The 18,228-nt window shown below is 42.0% G+C and overlaps 1 protein-coding gene across 3 annotated transcripts in view; it reads left to right on the top strand.

The window, feature by feature from the left end:
• erbin (erbb2 interacting protein) overlaps positions 1 to 18,228 on the top strand; it is a 49,248-nt gene that overhangs the window by 26,073 nt on the left and 4,947 nt on the right. For 2 of the 3 annotated variants that reach the window (XM_080869639.1, XM_080869641.1), the window contains exons 4-20: positions 3,158 to 3,236; positions 3,375 to 3,464; positions 4,190 to 4,246; positions 6,017 to 6,080; positions 6,289 to 6,363; positions 7,058 to 7,202; positions 9,104 to 9,176; positions 11,080 to 11,209; positions 11,292 to 11,407; positions 12,054 to 12,123; positions 13,526 to 13,625; positions 14,927 to 15,048; positions 15,313 to 15,486; positions 15,626 to 15,808; positions 15,896 to 16,013; positions 16,088 to 16,271; positions 16,363 to 17,863. In XM_080869639.1, coding sequence (XP_080725765.1) covers positions 3,158 to 3,236; positions 3,375 to 3,464; positions 4,190 to 4,246; positions 6,017 to 6,080; positions 6,289 to 6,363; positions 7,058 to 7,202; positions 9,104 to 9,176; positions 11,080 to 11,209; positions 11,292 to 11,407; positions 12,054 to 12,123; positions 13,526 to 13,625; positions 14,927 to 15,048; positions 15,313 to 15,486; positions 15,626 to 15,808; positions 15,896 to 16,013; positions 16,088 to 16,271; positions 16,363 to 17,863 — 3,281 coding nt within the window. The remainder of the gene's footprint in view (positions 1 to 3,157; positions 3,237 to 3,374; positions 3,465 to 4,189; positions 4,247 to 6,016; positions 6,081 to 6,288; positions 6,364 to 7,057; positions 7,203 to 9,103; positions 9,177 to 11,079; positions 11,210 to 11,291; positions 11,408 to 12,053; positions 12,124 to 13,525; positions 13,626 to 14,926; positions 15,049 to 15,312; positions 15,487 to 15,625; positions 15,809 to 15,895; positions 16,014 to 16,087; positions 16,272 to 16,362; positions 17,864 to 18,228) is intronic. The other variant, XM_080869640.1, reaches the window with a different exon arrangement.

Raw genomic sequence — 18,228 nt, 5'->3', positions numbered from 1 at the left:
GTGGCAGACGTTGTTGCCAGTATTTATGCTTGTGCTGGACAATTATATTTTTTCCCTCCTTGGACACTTTGTTGCGGTGGGGTTTTGGGGGGCAAACATATTTGTCCTTCTTGTTTTTCCGTTTCTTAGTACATTCACTAATATCCATTACAAAAGTTTCAGCAGTCTCCCTCTAGGAATTTGCTGATGTTTATAGGTCCTTAGATCGGTGTTATTATTTTTCCTCCCTATATTGAGGCAATGGTCATCACTCGATCACTAATAAATTCAAAAACTGCCAAGAAAAAGCCAATAAATGCACAGCAGTAATCAGTCATTGTGTAGTTATATTTCTAGTTAGGATGTAACAGAGGTTATGTGCACAGATTCCCCACCAAAACATAAATCCCCAGCAAGTGTGAATGTAAGTGAAAATTGCATTAACTGGCTGGTAATTACACCCATTTTTAAACGGTCTCTTCATTACTTGCAGCTCAGAAGTAGTTGGACATTTGAATAGTAAGCTGCTCCATCAGCAGGTGTGGTTCCCGATTGTTTCCTCATTGTTTAAAATAAATCTGGAGCTGACTCTGGGGTTTGACTTTGCATTTGGTAGCTATTCATATGAACTGTCTGTGAACGTTCTCAGTCATCCAGGTCATCGTAGTCAAAGGAGCTTGCAAAGAAAAGCGTCTGGACTTCTTTAAGTTACTTGAAGACGTTTCACCTCTCATCCGAGAAGCTTCTTCAGTTCTAAGGTCAAATGGTGGAGAGTCCCAGATATAACCTAGTGGGAGTAACCCCCCACAGAGGGACAAAAGGACCCCCTGATGATCCTCTAATCGCCTGAGCCAAGGTGTGAAACTGGGTGTGGGTCCCAATCAGCCCGAGTTTCGGGTGAGTTCATTGTGAAACCTGGCCCCACCTTATCATGCGAATTCCTGAGATCAGATGGCCCAGGATGTGAGTGGGCGTTAAGGCGTCTGGGAAGGGATCTCAAAACTGGATTACAGATGGCAGAGAGTTGGTGTCGTAAACCACCGCCTCTGTTCAAAGATGGTCGCTCACAGTGGACATAGATGGCTTCTTTCACTCCTCTTTCAAACCATCTGTCCTCTCTGTCCAAAATTTGAACATTGGCATCCTCGAAAGAGTGTCCTTTATCCTTAAAATGCAGATGGACTGCTGAGTCTTGTCCTGTGGAGGTGGCTCTTCTGTGTTGTGCCATGCGCTTGTGAAGTGGCTGTTTGGTCTCTCCAATGTAGAGGTCTGGGCATTCCTCGCTGCACTGTACAGCATGCTGTACAGTGCAGCGAGGAATGCTCACATTTTGGACAGAGAGGACAGATGGTTTGAAAGAGGAGTGAAAGAAGCCATCTATGTCCACTGTGAGCGACCATCTTTGAACAGAGGCGGTGGTTTACGACACCAACTCTCTGCCATCTGTAATCCAGTTTTGAGATCCCTTCCCAGACGCCTTAACGCCCACTCACATCCTGGGCCATCTGATCTCAGGAATTCGCATGATAAGGTGGGGCCAGGTTTCACAATGAACTCACCCGAAACTCGGGCTGATTGGGACCCACACCCAGTTTCACACCTTGGCTCAGGCGATTAGAGGATCATCAGGGGGTCCTTTTGTCCCCCTGTGGGGGGAAACTCCCACTAGGTTTATATCTGGGACTCTCCACCATTTGACCTTAGAACTGAAGAAGCTTCTCGGATGAGAGGTGAAACGTCTTCAAGTAACTTAAAGAAGTCCAGACGCTTTTCTTTGCAAGCTCCTTTGATTCATATGAACTCTTAACTAGACCAAGGTGTGGTCAGTGTAATTTGAAAGGAAAACAAAAGGCCTTCCAGTTCTGGTATACCCAATTTGTACCAGGAAGATGTTAAGAGAAAAAAAACATATACAAAAGGCAAGGAAGAGCTCATACTACATCCTCTTTCAAAATGACATGGCATGTACTGTATGTTTGCCAGAGGAACTGGTTCACTAGTGTTTCTAGATAAAGTGACTGTTGAAGCAACAGGATGGATTTTTAAAACTTATAGCTTACACTGTGCTGAAAAGCTGCAAGACTAAAAGGCTGGTGCTTTACAGTGCAGATGGATAATGACCCCAAAACCCCAAAAGTTGTTTAAGGCAATGAAAGGGAATGTTCTTAAATGGCAGAGTCACTCACATGACCTCAGCTGAGTTGAGATGCCTTTTAGTGAAAGCAAAGCTGAAAGCAGAGAGCAGCAAAAGCCTGGCAGAGCATCTCGAGGGAGGACATGCAGCATTTAATGATGTCTGTGGAAAGGATTGCTACAGATTCCCATTTAAGTAATAATAATTATATTTATAATAATGCTAGTTTGTCCAATTACTTTGGCCTGTGTAAAAGACAGGACTGTAAATTATTAAAGGTGAATGCAAAAAATTGATTTGCATCTTGACTGCTTCATTTTAAATCCATGAGTGTTGTACAGATCCAAAGTTAGGGAAAATAGCCTGACTGTCCATACGCTTCTCTACCTGCACAGTCGGCAAAACCCTTTCAGGAACAGAGAGGTTAAAAAGGTACTTGGACTATAAACGAGTGTAAAAGCAGCCTAGATTAAACAGACATTAAAGGATGTAGTGGCATTTTCATGAACCGGAGCTTCATGTCCCGTGTTTACATTAAATGGAGCTTATCCTTCCACACAAAGCACTTTAGCCTAAGTGTTGTGGGCATAAAAGAAAGTAGGTGGAAATAAACCGTGAGACTTGGTCACAATGCTCACCTTGCTGTGAAGGTTTGGTGAGAAGTTGCAGACTTCAAAATAGATCCCTCACCTTCTATTTTTGTTTTTGCTCTTTGTTTCCTGCTCTTTTATTATGTAACCGCATGCAGTTCTGCACTTTTCTTCTCTCTTTTCAGTGAAGACAAAAAATAAGGGCGAAGAAAGGTGCAGAGCTGCTCTTATTATACCACGATCACACTCTGTTCAGTCAGAGAACCTTTCTGGTTGTTTATTTGTGTTAAATAAGATGTCTTTCATTATGTTTTATCTTTTTTTCATTTGACGGGAGTTATTCATTTTGTGTCAGCAGTAACAAAGCAGCTGAGATACACTGAGCAGATGTAGCTTTGTAGTCGTACTCCTGCCCTGCTGATGATAATTTTTGATGACTTCTGTTTCTCTCCAGGCATCCAGGACTTTCCAGAGAACATCAAGAACTGCAAAGGCCTAGCAATTGTAGAAGCCAGTGTGAATCCCATATCCAAGTGAGTTCGACTTTCCCTCACCTAACACATTTTAGTTTAATGTTCCCTATAAAGTTTGGGTTCCTAGTGTTCTTGCAGAGGCTTACGAGGCTGCTTGTGTGTTCTCATTCGCGTTCTTGCCTTTGCATGTGTTATCAGGCTCCCTGAAGGCTTCACTCAGCTTCTGAGTCTGACGCAGCTCTACCTGAACGATGCCTTTCTGGAGTTCCTACCAGCCAGCTTCGGCAGGTCGGTTTCTTCCCTGGTTTGTCACACGCTGGACTTGATGGAGTCATGATACTGACATTTGAATTTTCTAAATGCAGTCAAGTCATTAACAACCGCAGAAATGCAACACAAAATGATGCTAGCTCGATAAGATGACCCAGTAGAAGTGATTTTGATTCATACTGTGGGCTACACTTGTGCTGTGTGGCACCAGGACCAAGTACTACTTATGTCATGTCAACAGCACAAAAGTGATGCAGCGAGCATACACAGAACTATTATATCTCTCAGACCTGGCTTACCATTAATTCTTTAGCATTTACATTTAAGTCATACTGGAGAAACACAGCTTTAAAAAATTATCACTTTATTTAAAATGATCATGTTGTCTTCTTAACATTTACTTACTATACTTTTCAATATATAGTTAGGCTACACAGATTATTAATCACTTTCATTACTTGCGCGTTACACAAAGTTTGTGTTGAGCCTTCTGAATGCAGAAAACGTGATGTGATCTGGTGCTGATTCCATCTTTATATTTCTTCCTTTTAGTACTAGTTCTATACAAGAGAAGATTACATCAGACTTTTTTTGCTGTCATGTAACTGCACATCATAGCTGCTTAGTGAAAGATAAGCCGGCTGAGAAAATCATGGCCGCTAAGCTTCAAAAGCCATTTCACATAATATCCCTTTTGGGGAAAATCAACTAATTATGACAATGATTTTTTTTCCTGCTTGCAGGTTGACTAAGCTACAAATCCTGGAGCTGAGGGAGAATCAGTTAAAGATGTTGCCAAAGTAGGTGGTTTTTATTTAGCAAACCTTCCAAATGTGAAATATGAAGAATGTTCATTTTAATTAAAAATAATAATAAAAGCAGAGTCTCTCTGAAATTAAGTCGCTTTATGAACTGCGACAAGATTTATTTTTTATTTTTTTTAATCCCTACTTCCTCATTGTCCTCTTCCTCTTGCACCCCCTGCTATGTCTGTCCTTTATCCTTTGTTTTAATCATAGACTCTTTCTCTAAACCTCTAACTGTAGTATTAAATTCCACTGTGTTACATAAGAGTCCCCTTTACTTGGCCACTTGCGCTGACAGGTTTTATAATCCTCTACTGAGACAGTGGTGAAGGTCTTTTTGCTATTTGAGAAGTGTGCTGTGAGACTGAATGTCCCACAGATATTAGAGAAAGCTCCAGGTGATTTTTGGGGGAAGTCACCGTCTCCCTGGTTTCTCTTTAATTTCTGTCACACTTGACTAGCTTTACCATCTTACCATGCTTAACGATACTTGCCTTTTTTTTCCCCTTCCCCCCTCTGTCTGAGTTTCCTTTTATAATTTCCCCTTTATTATTATTATTATTTTTTGCATTTATTTTTCACTGACTGATGTTCCAGCCGGTGTATAAAGTGCAGTACAGTCAGTGCCACAGCTCGGAGCGGATCCCTTTTTTCTGGCTGTGTTTATGTGACAGAGGCCAGACCTGTTAAAGTCTGGAGGCCTGACAAAGAAAGGGACTAATGATCGGGAGCGTTGCCAGTGCAACACACAAGCATTTCAGAGATGTAAACAATGTGTGCAAAGGGGTGCAATAGAAGTCTTCTCAGGGCTTTCATGTAGAAGCTGCTGCCTCTATTCTCCATCTCTCTCCTCTGGTGCACAGACACACACTGAGCACATGCATAAACCAAGTGTTTTAAAGAAGGCTGCAGTGTTCCTCGCTCAGGGTCATAAGCCCCTTAGTGCTGTTTTTTTAACTGGTGAACTCACTTTCTAGATTAGCCAAAACAGCTCTTTCTCACCCTTTTTTAGCTGTTTGGTTTGGTGTGGGGTTTTTTGTGGTGTGGGGAGAAACGCTGTTCGTTCCTTGGTATCATTTCTGTCCCACAAGTACATTTCCACTAACACAGTTTTCACGGTGTCTTGATTTGCTTTAGGGTTGGGATTATACTTTTTAATCAACTTTTATATTCACATTGTGAAATTGACAGTCAATGGAAATGTTTTATTTTTATTTTGCTTTTATTTGCGCATGCGCGTGTCTGTGTACGTGCTACGTTTTTGTTTTTTGCTGCTGGCAGTAAAGGACAAATGTCCTCAAAGGTGTCTTGTTATTCGATCTGTGAGGAAAGAGTTGTTCTTAATCACTAATAATAAGCCTCTATGAAAATATTTTCTCTCCAGTTGTCTGTTGTGCTGTGGTCAGTTAAATCAGTGTTGTAAGCAGTGCGTGTTTACAGTGTAGGGGAGAATGTGAGCCTGTGGCCTGAATGTGAGAGAAAATTTGGAGCAAGGCTTAGGGCACATTTTCCATTATTTAGAGCATATTTCTATCACGCCTAAGCTCTAAAAGGTATTTATTTCCACATAAAATTATTCAGTGACAGGAGCGAAGGCGGAGCATGTGTGCTTTCCAAATCGAACAGCATGAAAACTGACTGATAGTGGCATAGAGGAGGAATTTTCTTATGGCTGTTTTTTTTCTTCTTCTTTAATATGTAAACCATGAAATTCATGTGTTTTTGTTGTTTTGTTTTTTATGTTTCCTTCTTGTGTGTCTGCAGAAGCATGCAGAAGCTCACACAGCTGGAGAGGTTGGACCTGGGGAGTAATGAGTTCACTGAAGTGGTGAGTATCTTTCAGTCAGTCTGTCACTGCTCGGGGCTCTCACCTCGTCCTTCCTTAATCTGTTCCCTGTCCTATTTTGGTTTTTTTAAGCACGTATGTTGAAATTTTTCTTTTCCTTACACTCTGAACCGTCATTTATACATGATAATGTGATTCATTTTTTTTAGCTTGCTCACAACTACGTGCTTTCTCTTTTCTACATGTGCAGCCTGAGGTGGTGGAGTGGCTGACTGGACTCAAGGAGCTGTGGATGGACGGGAACAAACTGACCTTTTTACCTGGGGTATCATATACGCTCATATTCCCGTTCAGTGACTGCTGCGTCTTAACACATCATCTTGAGATTATTTCCCTCGATTCTCCCCCAACCCCCCAAAACTGTGTGTCTCCTCAAGTCTTCATCAAAACGAGCTGCAGTCAGTTTACATCAGACTTTGAGCTCTCTAAAACCAGCAGAGAGGGCTGCGCTTTGAACGCGATTCTGTCGTAGGATGAACTCGCACAACAAAATGCATAGTTTTGGGTTTGCATATGTCCCCCAGAAAAAAATCAGCTATGAATGAATTCTTATGTCGGTGTGTTGACAGTCAGGATTTGTTAAATGAGGCTCTTCTTTCATCCAAATGACCAGCTTGTTTGTAAGTGGGTCATAATTAAAGCATTAGTTCTGCTGCCAGCATTTCAGTAGCATCAGCTGTAATCACAATCTGGCCTTTTATAAGCCATGACGTCTGTGGAGTATGAAACAAACCATTAAGTGTTACTCATTTTATTAGCAGAACAGTGTTTTCAACCTAAAATAAGTGTGATATTGTCTCCCACTGTGGGATTATATCATGTCTGCATATATAGTTATTTACTTCACTGCAGAAAATGTTAGTTAACTGCTTGTTTGTGATCATTTTAATTTACTGCCACAGTTTGCATCTCATACTGCTGCATAAATTAAGGGTGACTTTTTATTTTATTTTGTGCAGATGTTGGGGACACTAAAACAACTGGTGTATCTAGACGTGTCGAAGAACAACTTGGAGATGGTGGATGAACAAATCCGCGGCTGTGAGAATCTACAGGACCTTCTGCTCTCCAACAATGCTCTCACACAGCTGCCAGGCTCCATCGGTAAAGATCTGACACACACACACACACACACACACACACACACACCGTATTAGAAGACCTGTTATGAAACACCTTAACTCTCTTTTAGCTGTTGCCAGCTTTTAAATCTTTCCAAGCCCTTCATCAGTGAAAAAGCCTCTCTTGTCTCTTTCTATGTCTCTTTTAGCACTTGCAGTGTGAGCCGACGGGACAGTACTACCACAAGACTTTATTTTTCTGTGTCATTTTCTCTAATAGAAACTGATCTATATATAATTGCAACAGAGCATGAAACTGATGTGCTGCATAATAACCTTTTACTTATTTTTCAGTATTCAGTGTTATTTTTGGTTTTTGATGAAACCAAATTATGCTAACAATATAAAACTGTAGTGAAGTACACAGTGAGATACTCATAACATATTGTGATGTCTGTAACAGAAGAAATACAATTATTCAGATATTTCTACAGCTCAGGATTGCTTTTACCCAACCCTTATTCATCTCTAATGAATTAGGTTCCAATTACTCATGTATTCAAATGTCACGGGTATGAAACATTTAGCAATATCAATGCAGCTTACTCATTTATGATTCACTGCGTCGTTTTGTTTTTCTTTGTGGACAAATAGAAATAAAACACCATATTCAATTTGGGTTACATTTGTGACAAGTTGTTAAGTGACCAGTAAAAATAAATAAATTGCTCAAAAATTAAGAAACTGATATTTAGTATTATACATATTAAGAATAAAGTTATTTGTGTAAAAAAACAAAACTCCACAGGTTTTAAACCAGTGTAAAGACACACATTGGCTCACAAAGGTAAATATGATTTAAACATGAGGTTAAAAGTTCTGTAAAATAAAATCATTGAGTACAATAATGTAGACTTATATTAGATGTTCTGGGCAAGCCTAAAAAAAGCAACCTGGATCAGCAGTTTTCTTCCAGCCATGAGGGACACAGTTAACTCAGCATTAAGGCCTCTGTCGCACAGACCTACAGACCAGCTAGCAACCATCTGGAAAATGTATGCGCCACTTGGTGGGGGTTGCTGCCAATTGCTATGAAACCAATGAACCCCATTCCATTCGATTTCAATTCAGTTTTATTTCTATAGCACCAAATCATAACAACATTCACCTCAAGGTTATTTATAAAGATAAAGACCCTACAATAATAGGGAGAAACCCCAACAGTCAGATCACCCCCTATAAGCAAGTGGCCAGAGGGGCCGATGGCGCGATATGGCAGCCTCGCTTCTGTCAGTCTGCCCCAGGGCAGCTGTGGCTACAACTGTAGCTGCCTCCACCAGTGTGTGAATGCGAGAGTGAATGAATAGTGGTATTGTAAAGCGCTTTGGGTGCCTTGAAAAGCGCTATATAAATCCAATCCATTATTATTATTATTATAGTTGGCGACAGTAGGAAGGAAAATCTCCCAAACAGAACGTGTCAGTGGCAGCGATGCTGCCCCATTAACCCTCAGCAGTGCAGAGCCCGACAACTTCTCTGTGCGACTGGGTGACAGACAGCTGACAATTGTGTTGGCTACTTTTTTTTCCCTTTTTCAAATGTTAATTTTGACAAATAGGTGCCTATTTTTCGAAATAAATTGTAAAGCTACATTTATAATATTTATTGACAGTCATAATTTTGAATGGCATACTTACTCCCATCCCTTTTGCAAAAAACAAGACTAATAAAATCCTTTAAATTCATGCAAACACTGCTGTTGAAATCATGGTTGATGACGACTGCTATAGCCATTACTGTATTGACAGTATGAATGAATCTAATTAACTGGTGTGTAATGGATCTTCCTCTTTGCTGCGTACCAGCAAGTGATAGTCAATAACTGATCTGAGCTGTTGTCGACGCCTTCCTGATCCTAGCTCTCTGTTCCTTTTTTTTTTAAAGGCACCCTGAAGAAACTGACTGCACTGAAAGTGGATGAAAATCAGCTGATGTACTTGCCAGATTCCATTGGAGGGTGAGCATCACAGCAATAGATTTGATAACAGCAGAGTAAACCCTGAGCTCAGTGGATTATTGTGTCGTTTTTTTTATATCTGGAATCCATTGATCTGATAAAACGTTTTTCTGGAAAAAGTAAATATCCCCATTAAAGAGAATGCAACCCCTGCTCGGTTTGTTTTGGTCTCGCGCTGATGATTGGTAGCTTAGTAATGGCTATGGTTATAAAGAGTGGTTATGAATGTCAAGTCTTTGAATCTGCCATAGCGATTTAAGGACAGTTCATCCATTTGCTTCAGTGTGGAAGGGCTGCTGGTAAACACTGGTCTCATGACCCTCATAGACAGTAATGATATGAAATCCTGTGTTACTATTCAGAGGTTTTTCTGTCTAATGTATACAGGTAAACCCTCAGTCGCCAGCTGCTGAGTACCGAGCCAGGTCCACACGCTGATCCTCTTTCTACTCTGAATCATTGACACACAGTTGACAAAGATTAGGTTCCATTTAATCCATGCTTTTATTTTTTTAATCCATCCCCTCCAACATCCATGAGAAAGACAAATCTACATTACCTGATAAAAACAATTGTATCTGTGCAGTTTTTTATTACTGTTTTCAAACACCCTCAATTGCCCCTTATGTTAGAATGTGCCGCCTTATGTACTTTGACGTAGATTATGTGACAAAGCCTATGGTTTAACTTAATCCCATGCAAGGGTTTTAGTTTAAGCAAGCTCATTTCCTCCCCCATTTATATGTAGCTGGTTTCGTTTTACTTCGCCACTTGTCCACTGGGGTTTTTTTGTTTCCCTGGTGTATTTTTAGTAGACAGGCGTCAGATCCTTGTGGCGTTTCATGGTACTGTAGCATATGAGCTTTCTGGACGTGGGGCTGCTTTGCATTAATATGAAACCCAGCGTGCATTTACATTTTTCACTCAGCAAAATTCCGCTTAAAGGATGTCCCATGAAATATTTGAGATTTGCATTTGCATCAGTCTATTTGTGTTTCACCGTCACTGTACAGTAACATTGATCAGAGCTTTTCTTATTTAGTTACTTAGCTGTTCATTATTTAATAGTCTCTGTGAAGAATTTAAAGAGATCAGAATGCACTGACGGTTGTAAGCAATGAAACCAGATGCATGTTAGTATGCTTAACAAAAAGAGCCACCTAAATGTGGTAGCAGCGCTGTGTTCAGTTTCTTCTGCATGTGTTTGAAGCCCAGCAGCTGCCGTCTGAAAGAGCTTTTTCAGAAAGAGCAAAACTCCAAGTGAATCTTGTGCTAACATCCTAGACATTACATGGCTGTCTGCTTAACATCCTTCAGCCATCCTGAGCTTTCTAGTAAGTAATAGCTTGCTTAGCTACAAATCTTAATATTGTTATTGAAGCCCTGTCCATTGGCCGTTCCTTTGGAGTTGATGTTGCTCTTGGTAATCTTCTTAAATATTTCCCACCCTGTTATGACTGTCTGTGGCAGTTTAGAGCTAAGATGATCTTAATTTAGTACCTGCCCACTTGGTGGTGTTAATGGCTTTTTCACCTGTTAACAAATTGATATTGCAACCAGAGAGCCAAGAAATTGTAGCACGTAGGAACAATAATGTACCACAGACAGGGATCCTACCATATCATCCTTCTTTCCATCTCAACCTAATTTTCTGTCTCTGCAAACAGTGTAGGATATGTGACTGTGCAAAGGACCGCAGAAATAAATTCACCACGTCACACACAGTCTAATCCCAGATTGCGCGCATTGATATAATTTACATAAATTAGATAAACACGTTTACTGTATTTAATAAATAGGTCTCAAGTTATACTGGTGTGTGTGTGTGTGTGTGTGTGTGTGTGTGTGTGTGTGTGTGTGTGTGTGTGTGTGTGTGGATTTTTGCCATGTCTCTCTGCATCAGGCTGACATGCATTGATGAGCTGGATTGCAGTTTCAATGAGATTGAAGCGTTGCCAGCCACCATTGGCCAGTGTGTCAATATGCGCACCTTTGCTGCAGATCACAACTTCCTTGCCCAGCTTCCACCCGAGGTGAGTGTGCGCATCGGTTTGTAGATTTTAATCCGTGTGTTCACTGTCTGCAGTGAGAGTCATTGGTGTGCTCGCTTCACAGATGGGCAACTGGAAGAGGGCAACTGTGCTGTTTCTACATTCCAACAAGCTGGAGTCTTTGCCCGAGGAGATGGGCGACATGCAAAAGCTCAAAGTCGTCAACCTCAGCAACAACAAGTGAGCCTTCTCTGCTTGTTGTATTTTTATTTTTTTTGTATTTTTTAGAAACTCTGGCCTGATTTTAAATATTATCTAAATCCAAACACGCAATTGCTGTAGTCTTCTGTTTTTTGTTGTGCATCAGATCTATTTGCAATTATTTACTTTGTTCAGACTAAACAAGATGTTAACTATGAAATCTACACATTTTGTTCCAGATTTTATCAGAATTACACAACATAACTGACAAAACAATTGTTAGATTAGTTGATAAAATTAAATAATATATAATCAATTTTACGTACTTTAAATCCAGGACATTTTAAAAGCAGTGATTCCTTCACTATGTAAAGCTACCAGTTAATAAAAGCAATCAAATGTCTTGTCTTACGCTTATTTTCAAATGTGGAGTTTGAAATTGTACCTGCTGATTACAGTATTGTGATGAAGGCTTATTAGAATGAAAAAAGGGTAAGGTCTTGATCGTTTCCTTTTTTAAGAAAAAAGGGACATTTTCCAGGCTTTTCTTTTATAGTCGGCCTGCTTAGATCAAATTTGCCTGACAAAATGAATTAAATTGACTTTTTTTTTAACTCGCCCAGGAAAGCAGTTTTAAGCGTTTTGGTGACTGAGTTTTGTTTTTTTGTTTTTTGTTCTACTTCAGGTTGAAGAATCTTCCGTACAGTTTCACCAAACTGACTGAGCTGACTGCAATGTGGCTGTCTGAAAATCAGGTAAGGCTGCACAAGTATTAGGCATAAAACAATAAGGCCTCTGGGTTCAGAGGTGTCAGATGGGGACAGCAATAGCAGGAGCGTCTGTGACTCGCACTAAAAATTCAGCTGTAAATCAAGAAGCCTTCCCGGTAGCTCGCAGGAAGGTACATCTAACCACTTCCAGGACATCTGATCTAATGCAGGTCAGATTGGATGACCAGTCTTTCAAACAGAGTAGAGGTTTCTGGCACAAGTTCATTTACAGCTAAAGAGGTTGAAGCACCAGTAACACTTGTATTATAAAGAACCTCTGTATTGCTTGATCAACACATTTGGGTCATTCTGTATTTCAAATTTAAAAGGATCCTAATGATTCTCAGAAAATGCCCCCTTAATGGTTATTTGAGTGGCAATCTAGACAAGAAACCTTGCCCACTGAATGTGTAAATCTGAATGACAAGGAGGGCATTTGTAAGACGAGACTGCAGCAGTCAGACGGAATTAAAGTGGTGTTCAAAATTACCAGGCAAGTTGAGGTGCATGAAATTTGGACTTCTTAACAGGAAATGTCTGGTCGGCTCACATGAGAGCAAAAGGTTTATAATCCCAATTTGTCACAGCAGGGTGACTTTCTATTGTAAAGGAATACTTGACCTGGTCATATTGTCAGTATACAGAGGCAACGAAAGGATGGAGAACACTCTGTGGGACACTGTGGATTCAGTGTGTTGGCTTTTGTTCAGCTTATTTCCAAATTACAGTCTGACTCTGACTGCATTCTCAAATCAATTATTCATGCCTTTTCCCCTCTCCTGGCTAGACTGTCCCAAGGTTCTGTTTGGGTGCCTTAACAAATTGTCCCCAGGAAACTGCAGCTGTTTGAGAATGCTGCAGAGAGAAGATGTAGATTCATCCACACAGCATCCATCACTGCTGTCCTGCTCTTATATAAACTGTCTGATTTGTAATGAATAAAATCTCTAAAATTTTGTGGTCCTTATATCTTTCCACAATCACTTTCCTACCTAAATAACTCCTAACAAGGACACTGCGAAGACAGGCAGTCTGCAACAGCTACATCAACACTAAGACACATGGATGCAGTTGGACAGGTGCAACAATGCAGACGGGGGCCTAAGGCAAGCTTAGAACAGCCTCATCAACAAATGGATGACAGGAAGAGGCACCCAGATGTGTTAAAGTAATGTGAAAGCAAATTAGAAGTGAAGAAAGTCGGCGTGAAATAGCTGTGTAGAATTCGGGGAAGACGGGTTGAATTTATCACGGCTCCATCTTGTGATGTGTTATTTTCCCCTGCGGTTAAGTGTTCTCTTCCATATTTACGTTTTTGATGTCCCATGTATTTGTCAAAGAGCTGCTGATTTTACATGGCACTCAACCCCATATTTTGTCCACACAGTCAAAACCCCTGATCCCACTCCAGAAAGAGGAAGATCCAGAGACTCAGAAAACAGTGCTGACCAACTACATGTTCCCCCAGCAAATTAGGATTGAGGAATGTGAGTAACTGCTCTTTGTTTGATATACATTTCCAAGCTGTAAGTGGCAGACTATCAAACACTTCACTCACCCACCTGGGTTTCAGCATCAGGACTAAGTACTACTAGCACTGACATAAACCCTAAATTCTCATGGACATTCTTAGGTGTTAAGAAGACTATATTGTGTTACCCTCACAAAGTTTGATGACCTACAAGGATCCCTAAATGCATATTTTATAAAAGACCTTGTTATCTGAGACTGAAGCAGGGGAAACACTAGCCATCGTCTTCTTGTCAAGCACCTGTTTGTTTGGTTTCCTTTTACAGCAGACGGCTCACACTGACAGTGTTGTATCTTTACTTTAGAGTAATTAGTGGTTCGTGGTCGGCGTGCTTGAGCTACTGAAATGGTCACGAGTCTTTTTTGAGACGTCGGGGATTTCTGTCACAGCCTGAACAGTTACGGCCCTGTGGCGGGCTTTACACCATTTGCCGTGTTTATTAGCTAGGGCTTGTTTCCGATCAAGCCTTTTCTTTTGCTTGGAAGCTGGAAGTATTCACAGCCTGACTGCAGTTAACATGTTTTACAACTTGTTGATATGGAGAGTACACAGCAGGTGATTCAGCGGGTTCACTGTGACTTCACGCTGTGGGGTGTTGTCAAGTGAGCTACAGTTGTGTGTGTAATCTTTTGAGCTGATGTTGTCAGAGAATTAGTCAAATGGGATCTCTTATCAGAAAATTCTACTACACACCTTCACACTTAGTCTCTCTATTGCTAAATCGAGAGCAGTAAGCTTTTTACAACAGGAAAACCACACTGACTGACACCTTCACAAATATTTCACAGCGTCAAATTGTCTGCTTGCTTCATTTCAGGCAAGTCGTACAGGAGTTATGGTGAAACAGAGAGACTGAGTTGAATCTTTCATGCTTTTTTCATTACCGATTAACCACAAACTTGCTTCTTTGCGTTTACGGTGGAGTATTCATACTGAAGATTAGTACATAGTAGCAAAATATTCTCTTGGAATTTTTGGATGCCATCATAGAAAAGGAATTTATTGCAACATCAGTTCCAGGGTTTAACAGCCCTGTTTGGTTCTTTTTGGAGTTTTTTGGGTTAACTCCCAATTTTCAAGTTCCTCCACAGCTCCCTTCAGTTTATTGGCATTCCTCGTGTTTCCTTTGCACCATCTTGTGGTCACATTTATTATGTGACAGATTTAGGTTGAATTAAAAAGTCCTAATTTGGGTGGGGAAAAAATTCAAAAGACAAATTTTGATTCACTGCCTGGCATTTTTATTTTTCCCCACAGACATTCCAAACTCTGACTCTGAGAGCTTTAATCCAACTCTGTGGGAGGAGCAACGCAAGCACCGAGCTCAGGTGGCCTTCGAATGTGACGAGGACAAAGATGAGAGAGAAACGCCCCCGAGGGTTAGTGCTGCACATTTGTTACTGCTTATATAATTGGAAAAGGAAAAACAACAGTGGCGACACGAATTACCGCAGCAGCAGGGGCTTTTTTGGACACAAATCTTCACTTTGTTTCCTCCTCTGCGGGGATGGGGTCTTATAAAATGGGATGTAATTTCTGCTTAACCCTGTCATCTCTAGCATGAAAGCAGTCTTATTTATTTCAGCGTGTTACCATTTTTGGTCAGCTTTAATTTTAAACTCTGTGTATTCAAACTGTTGTAGGAGGGAAACCTGAAGCGCTACCCTACACCATACCCAGATGAGCTGAAGAACATGGTGAAAACAGCCCAGTCGGTGGCTCACAGGCTCAAGGAGGATGAGTCGAGTGATGAGTCCAGCAAAGAAGCAAAACCTGTTGAGAGAAACCACATTGGAGTGCAGGATGTGGGGGTAAAGGTCAGTGAAGGGCTCCACTTGGAAAGAAACCAGCCTCTTTCATTTCTGGTGTCATGTTGTTGGATTCATTTAAATTCCCTTTTTAACCTCTCCATAAGGTTTTAATGCATAACTAATCACCTGGACTGTTTTTGTGCAGGTGATTGAAGCCCCCTGTCCCAATGGTGTAGCGTCAAACATGGAGGCCCAAGTGTCTGCCGACGTGTGTGGCCAAAATCTCTCTGCACCCGAAGCAAAGGACACTTCTGAGTCTTACAGCTCCCAGAAAATCCCCCTCAAGTCTTCAGAGGACTCGATGATGAACCACGAGGACACACTAGAGGTAATCCAAATAATTCAGTACTTCAGATTTTTAGGACTTCTCACAGTTACACAAACAAGAAGTACAAAGTGCTTCCTCTGTCTTTAGGATTCTGAGGAGCTGTCAGATGAAGAAGACGAGATGAAGATTGCAGAGCTCAGACCCCCTCTTATTGAGATTTCCATCAACCAGCCTAAAGTAGTGACTCTAAGTAAGGATAAAAAAGGTAACTATGAAGGATCTAAAGTGAAAATTGAAATGTCTGGATGCAGAACACTGACAGTAATTTCTGATTAACAGATGATGGGAAAGATGCAGATTCTTTGCTGGATGACACCGTGGCTAACAGTAACCAGAACAACAGTAACTGCTCATCTCCATCACGCATGTCAGACTCTGTGTCTCTGACCACAGACAGCAGCCAGGACAACTCTTTGTGCACACCTGAGAGAGAGGCAAAGATGCCTTTCCTACCAAAAAGCCGGTTAGTGCTTTTCCGTATGGTAATATACACTAAAGAGGGGAGTGCTCCTCCTGCTCTTATTTTACTATTTCAGTATTTGTCCTCATTTCAGGCAAGAAGATGAGAATATGAACCAGCCTAAAGATACCACCCCTCTCCTCCATAATGGCAATGGCTCTGAAACGTCCCTCCAGGCCCTCTTAAAAACCCAGCAGGCACCACCAGAGAAAATGGGAGACTACGACCTGTCCATGGAAGCCAGACTGGCCTTCATTGAGAAGGAAATAAACAATGGTATGGGAGACACGTACACCAAGTGGGACCAGATTAATATGAATGTGACCAAGCTGCCAACTGACAACATGGTTCAGCTGGATGAGCTGGATAAAGGCAAGAATGGTTCGTTAGCTCAGGAGGAAGTGGACAGCAAAGAGGGTTACGATAACATGGATCATTTACAGAATGGAAATCGACAGGCAGGTGACTGCAACGATAGTCTGGGGAATAAAAGCCTAGGGATGAGAGGAGAAACAGCTGCTGTGCACGTGGCCTCGACAGGCGTGACAGCCTGCAGTGACATGTCTCTATCTCACAGCACTGAGGAACTGTCTCCAGAGAAAAGGTGCCATCCCCCGCAGGTGTTGAAGTCTCACAGCATCAGCAACATAGAAACAGGGGCCATGAGGTTGTACTCCTTTGATGGAGATGATGACTCAGTGGGGACTAGGGTGGCAGGGGCCGGGCCAGGGCCAGGAGCTCAGGGCCAGAGCATAGTCAGGAGCAAGTCAGCCGGCCAGTTGCTCAATGATCAGACTCTCCTGGTCTACCCCAACTCCTCTGCGTCCTCTTCAGACCTGCTCTCCTCTTCTAAGCTTCCTGCCAACACAAGCAGACATCCAGTCTCCTCCAGCATGGCCATGGGAACCCCTCCTCCTCAGTACAACATACAATACACAAACAGTGACATGTCTAAAGAGGGTCTCTGGGGGCAGAGGACAGCCATGGCTTCAGAGCAACAAGGCTACCATCCTGCTCCTCCTCCACACTCACTAGCCAACACAAATTACTCAAACCGTAATCAGGCGCCTCCTTACCCTCTGCAGCCCCAGCAGAGAGGCCCTGCGATGGCTTCCAAACCTTCTGGGGAGATGTGGGCTATGGAGAGACTTCATTCTGCTGCAGGCCAGCCTAGAAGCAGCACCCTGCAGAGGCAAGGCAGCACTAGCTCCACAGCTTCCATGTCTGACCCAAGGCGTATGCAGTTGTCCGAAGGAGACTACATGACATACAGGGACATTCACACCCTCGCCAGAGGGCCACTAGCAATGAGTCACGCCATGCAGAGGCCCCTCTCAGCTCGCACTTACAGCATCGATGTACCCGGAGCTTCCAGGCCTCACAGCAGCAGGCCACCGGCCCATGAGCTTCCAGAACGGACCATGTCTGTTAGCGATTTTAATTACCAGCACAGCAGCCCCAGCAAGAGGCCCAACACCAGGGTGAAGTCTGAGCACTCACTCCTCGACGGGCCAGGACAGATGCAGGCAGGGAGGGTTCCAGTAGACTGGAGAGACCAGGTGATGCGGCACATCGAGGCCAAGAAGATGGAAAAGGTAAAGAGTTTTATTATGAAAAAAGAACGTGTGTGTGTGTGTGTGTGTGTGTGTGTGTGTGTGTGTGTGTGTGTGTGTGTGTGTGTGTGTGTGTGTGTGTGTGTGTGTGTGTGTGTGTGTGTGTGTGTTCATCCATAAAAGCCCACCAGCATAACATGACCACAAATGAACTCCTAATATTCTTTAGGTGGAAGACACTTTAAACAACAGGATCTCACTCTGCACATAGTTTTGGTTTTTGTTGGTGCTTCTGAATGCAAACAGAATTTAAGACTGTAGTGTCAAATAGAGGCAAAGAATACATAAATGAAAGCAACCACCATCACCATAAAGAGCCCATCCCTACTTTGAGTCACCTCAAAACC

The sequence above is a fragment of the Rhamphochromis sp. 'chilingali' genome (genome assembly GCF_963969265.1).
Source record: "Rhamphochromis sp. 'chilingali' genome assembly, chromosome: 2".
Taxonomy (NCBI): Eukaryota; Metazoa; Chordata; class Actinopteri; order Cichliformes; family Cichlidae; genus Rhamphochromis; species Rhamphochromis sp. 'chilingali'.
The sequence above is the reverse complement of the archived record's forward strand: the minus strand, read 5'-3'. Positions and strand labels throughout refer to the sequence as shown.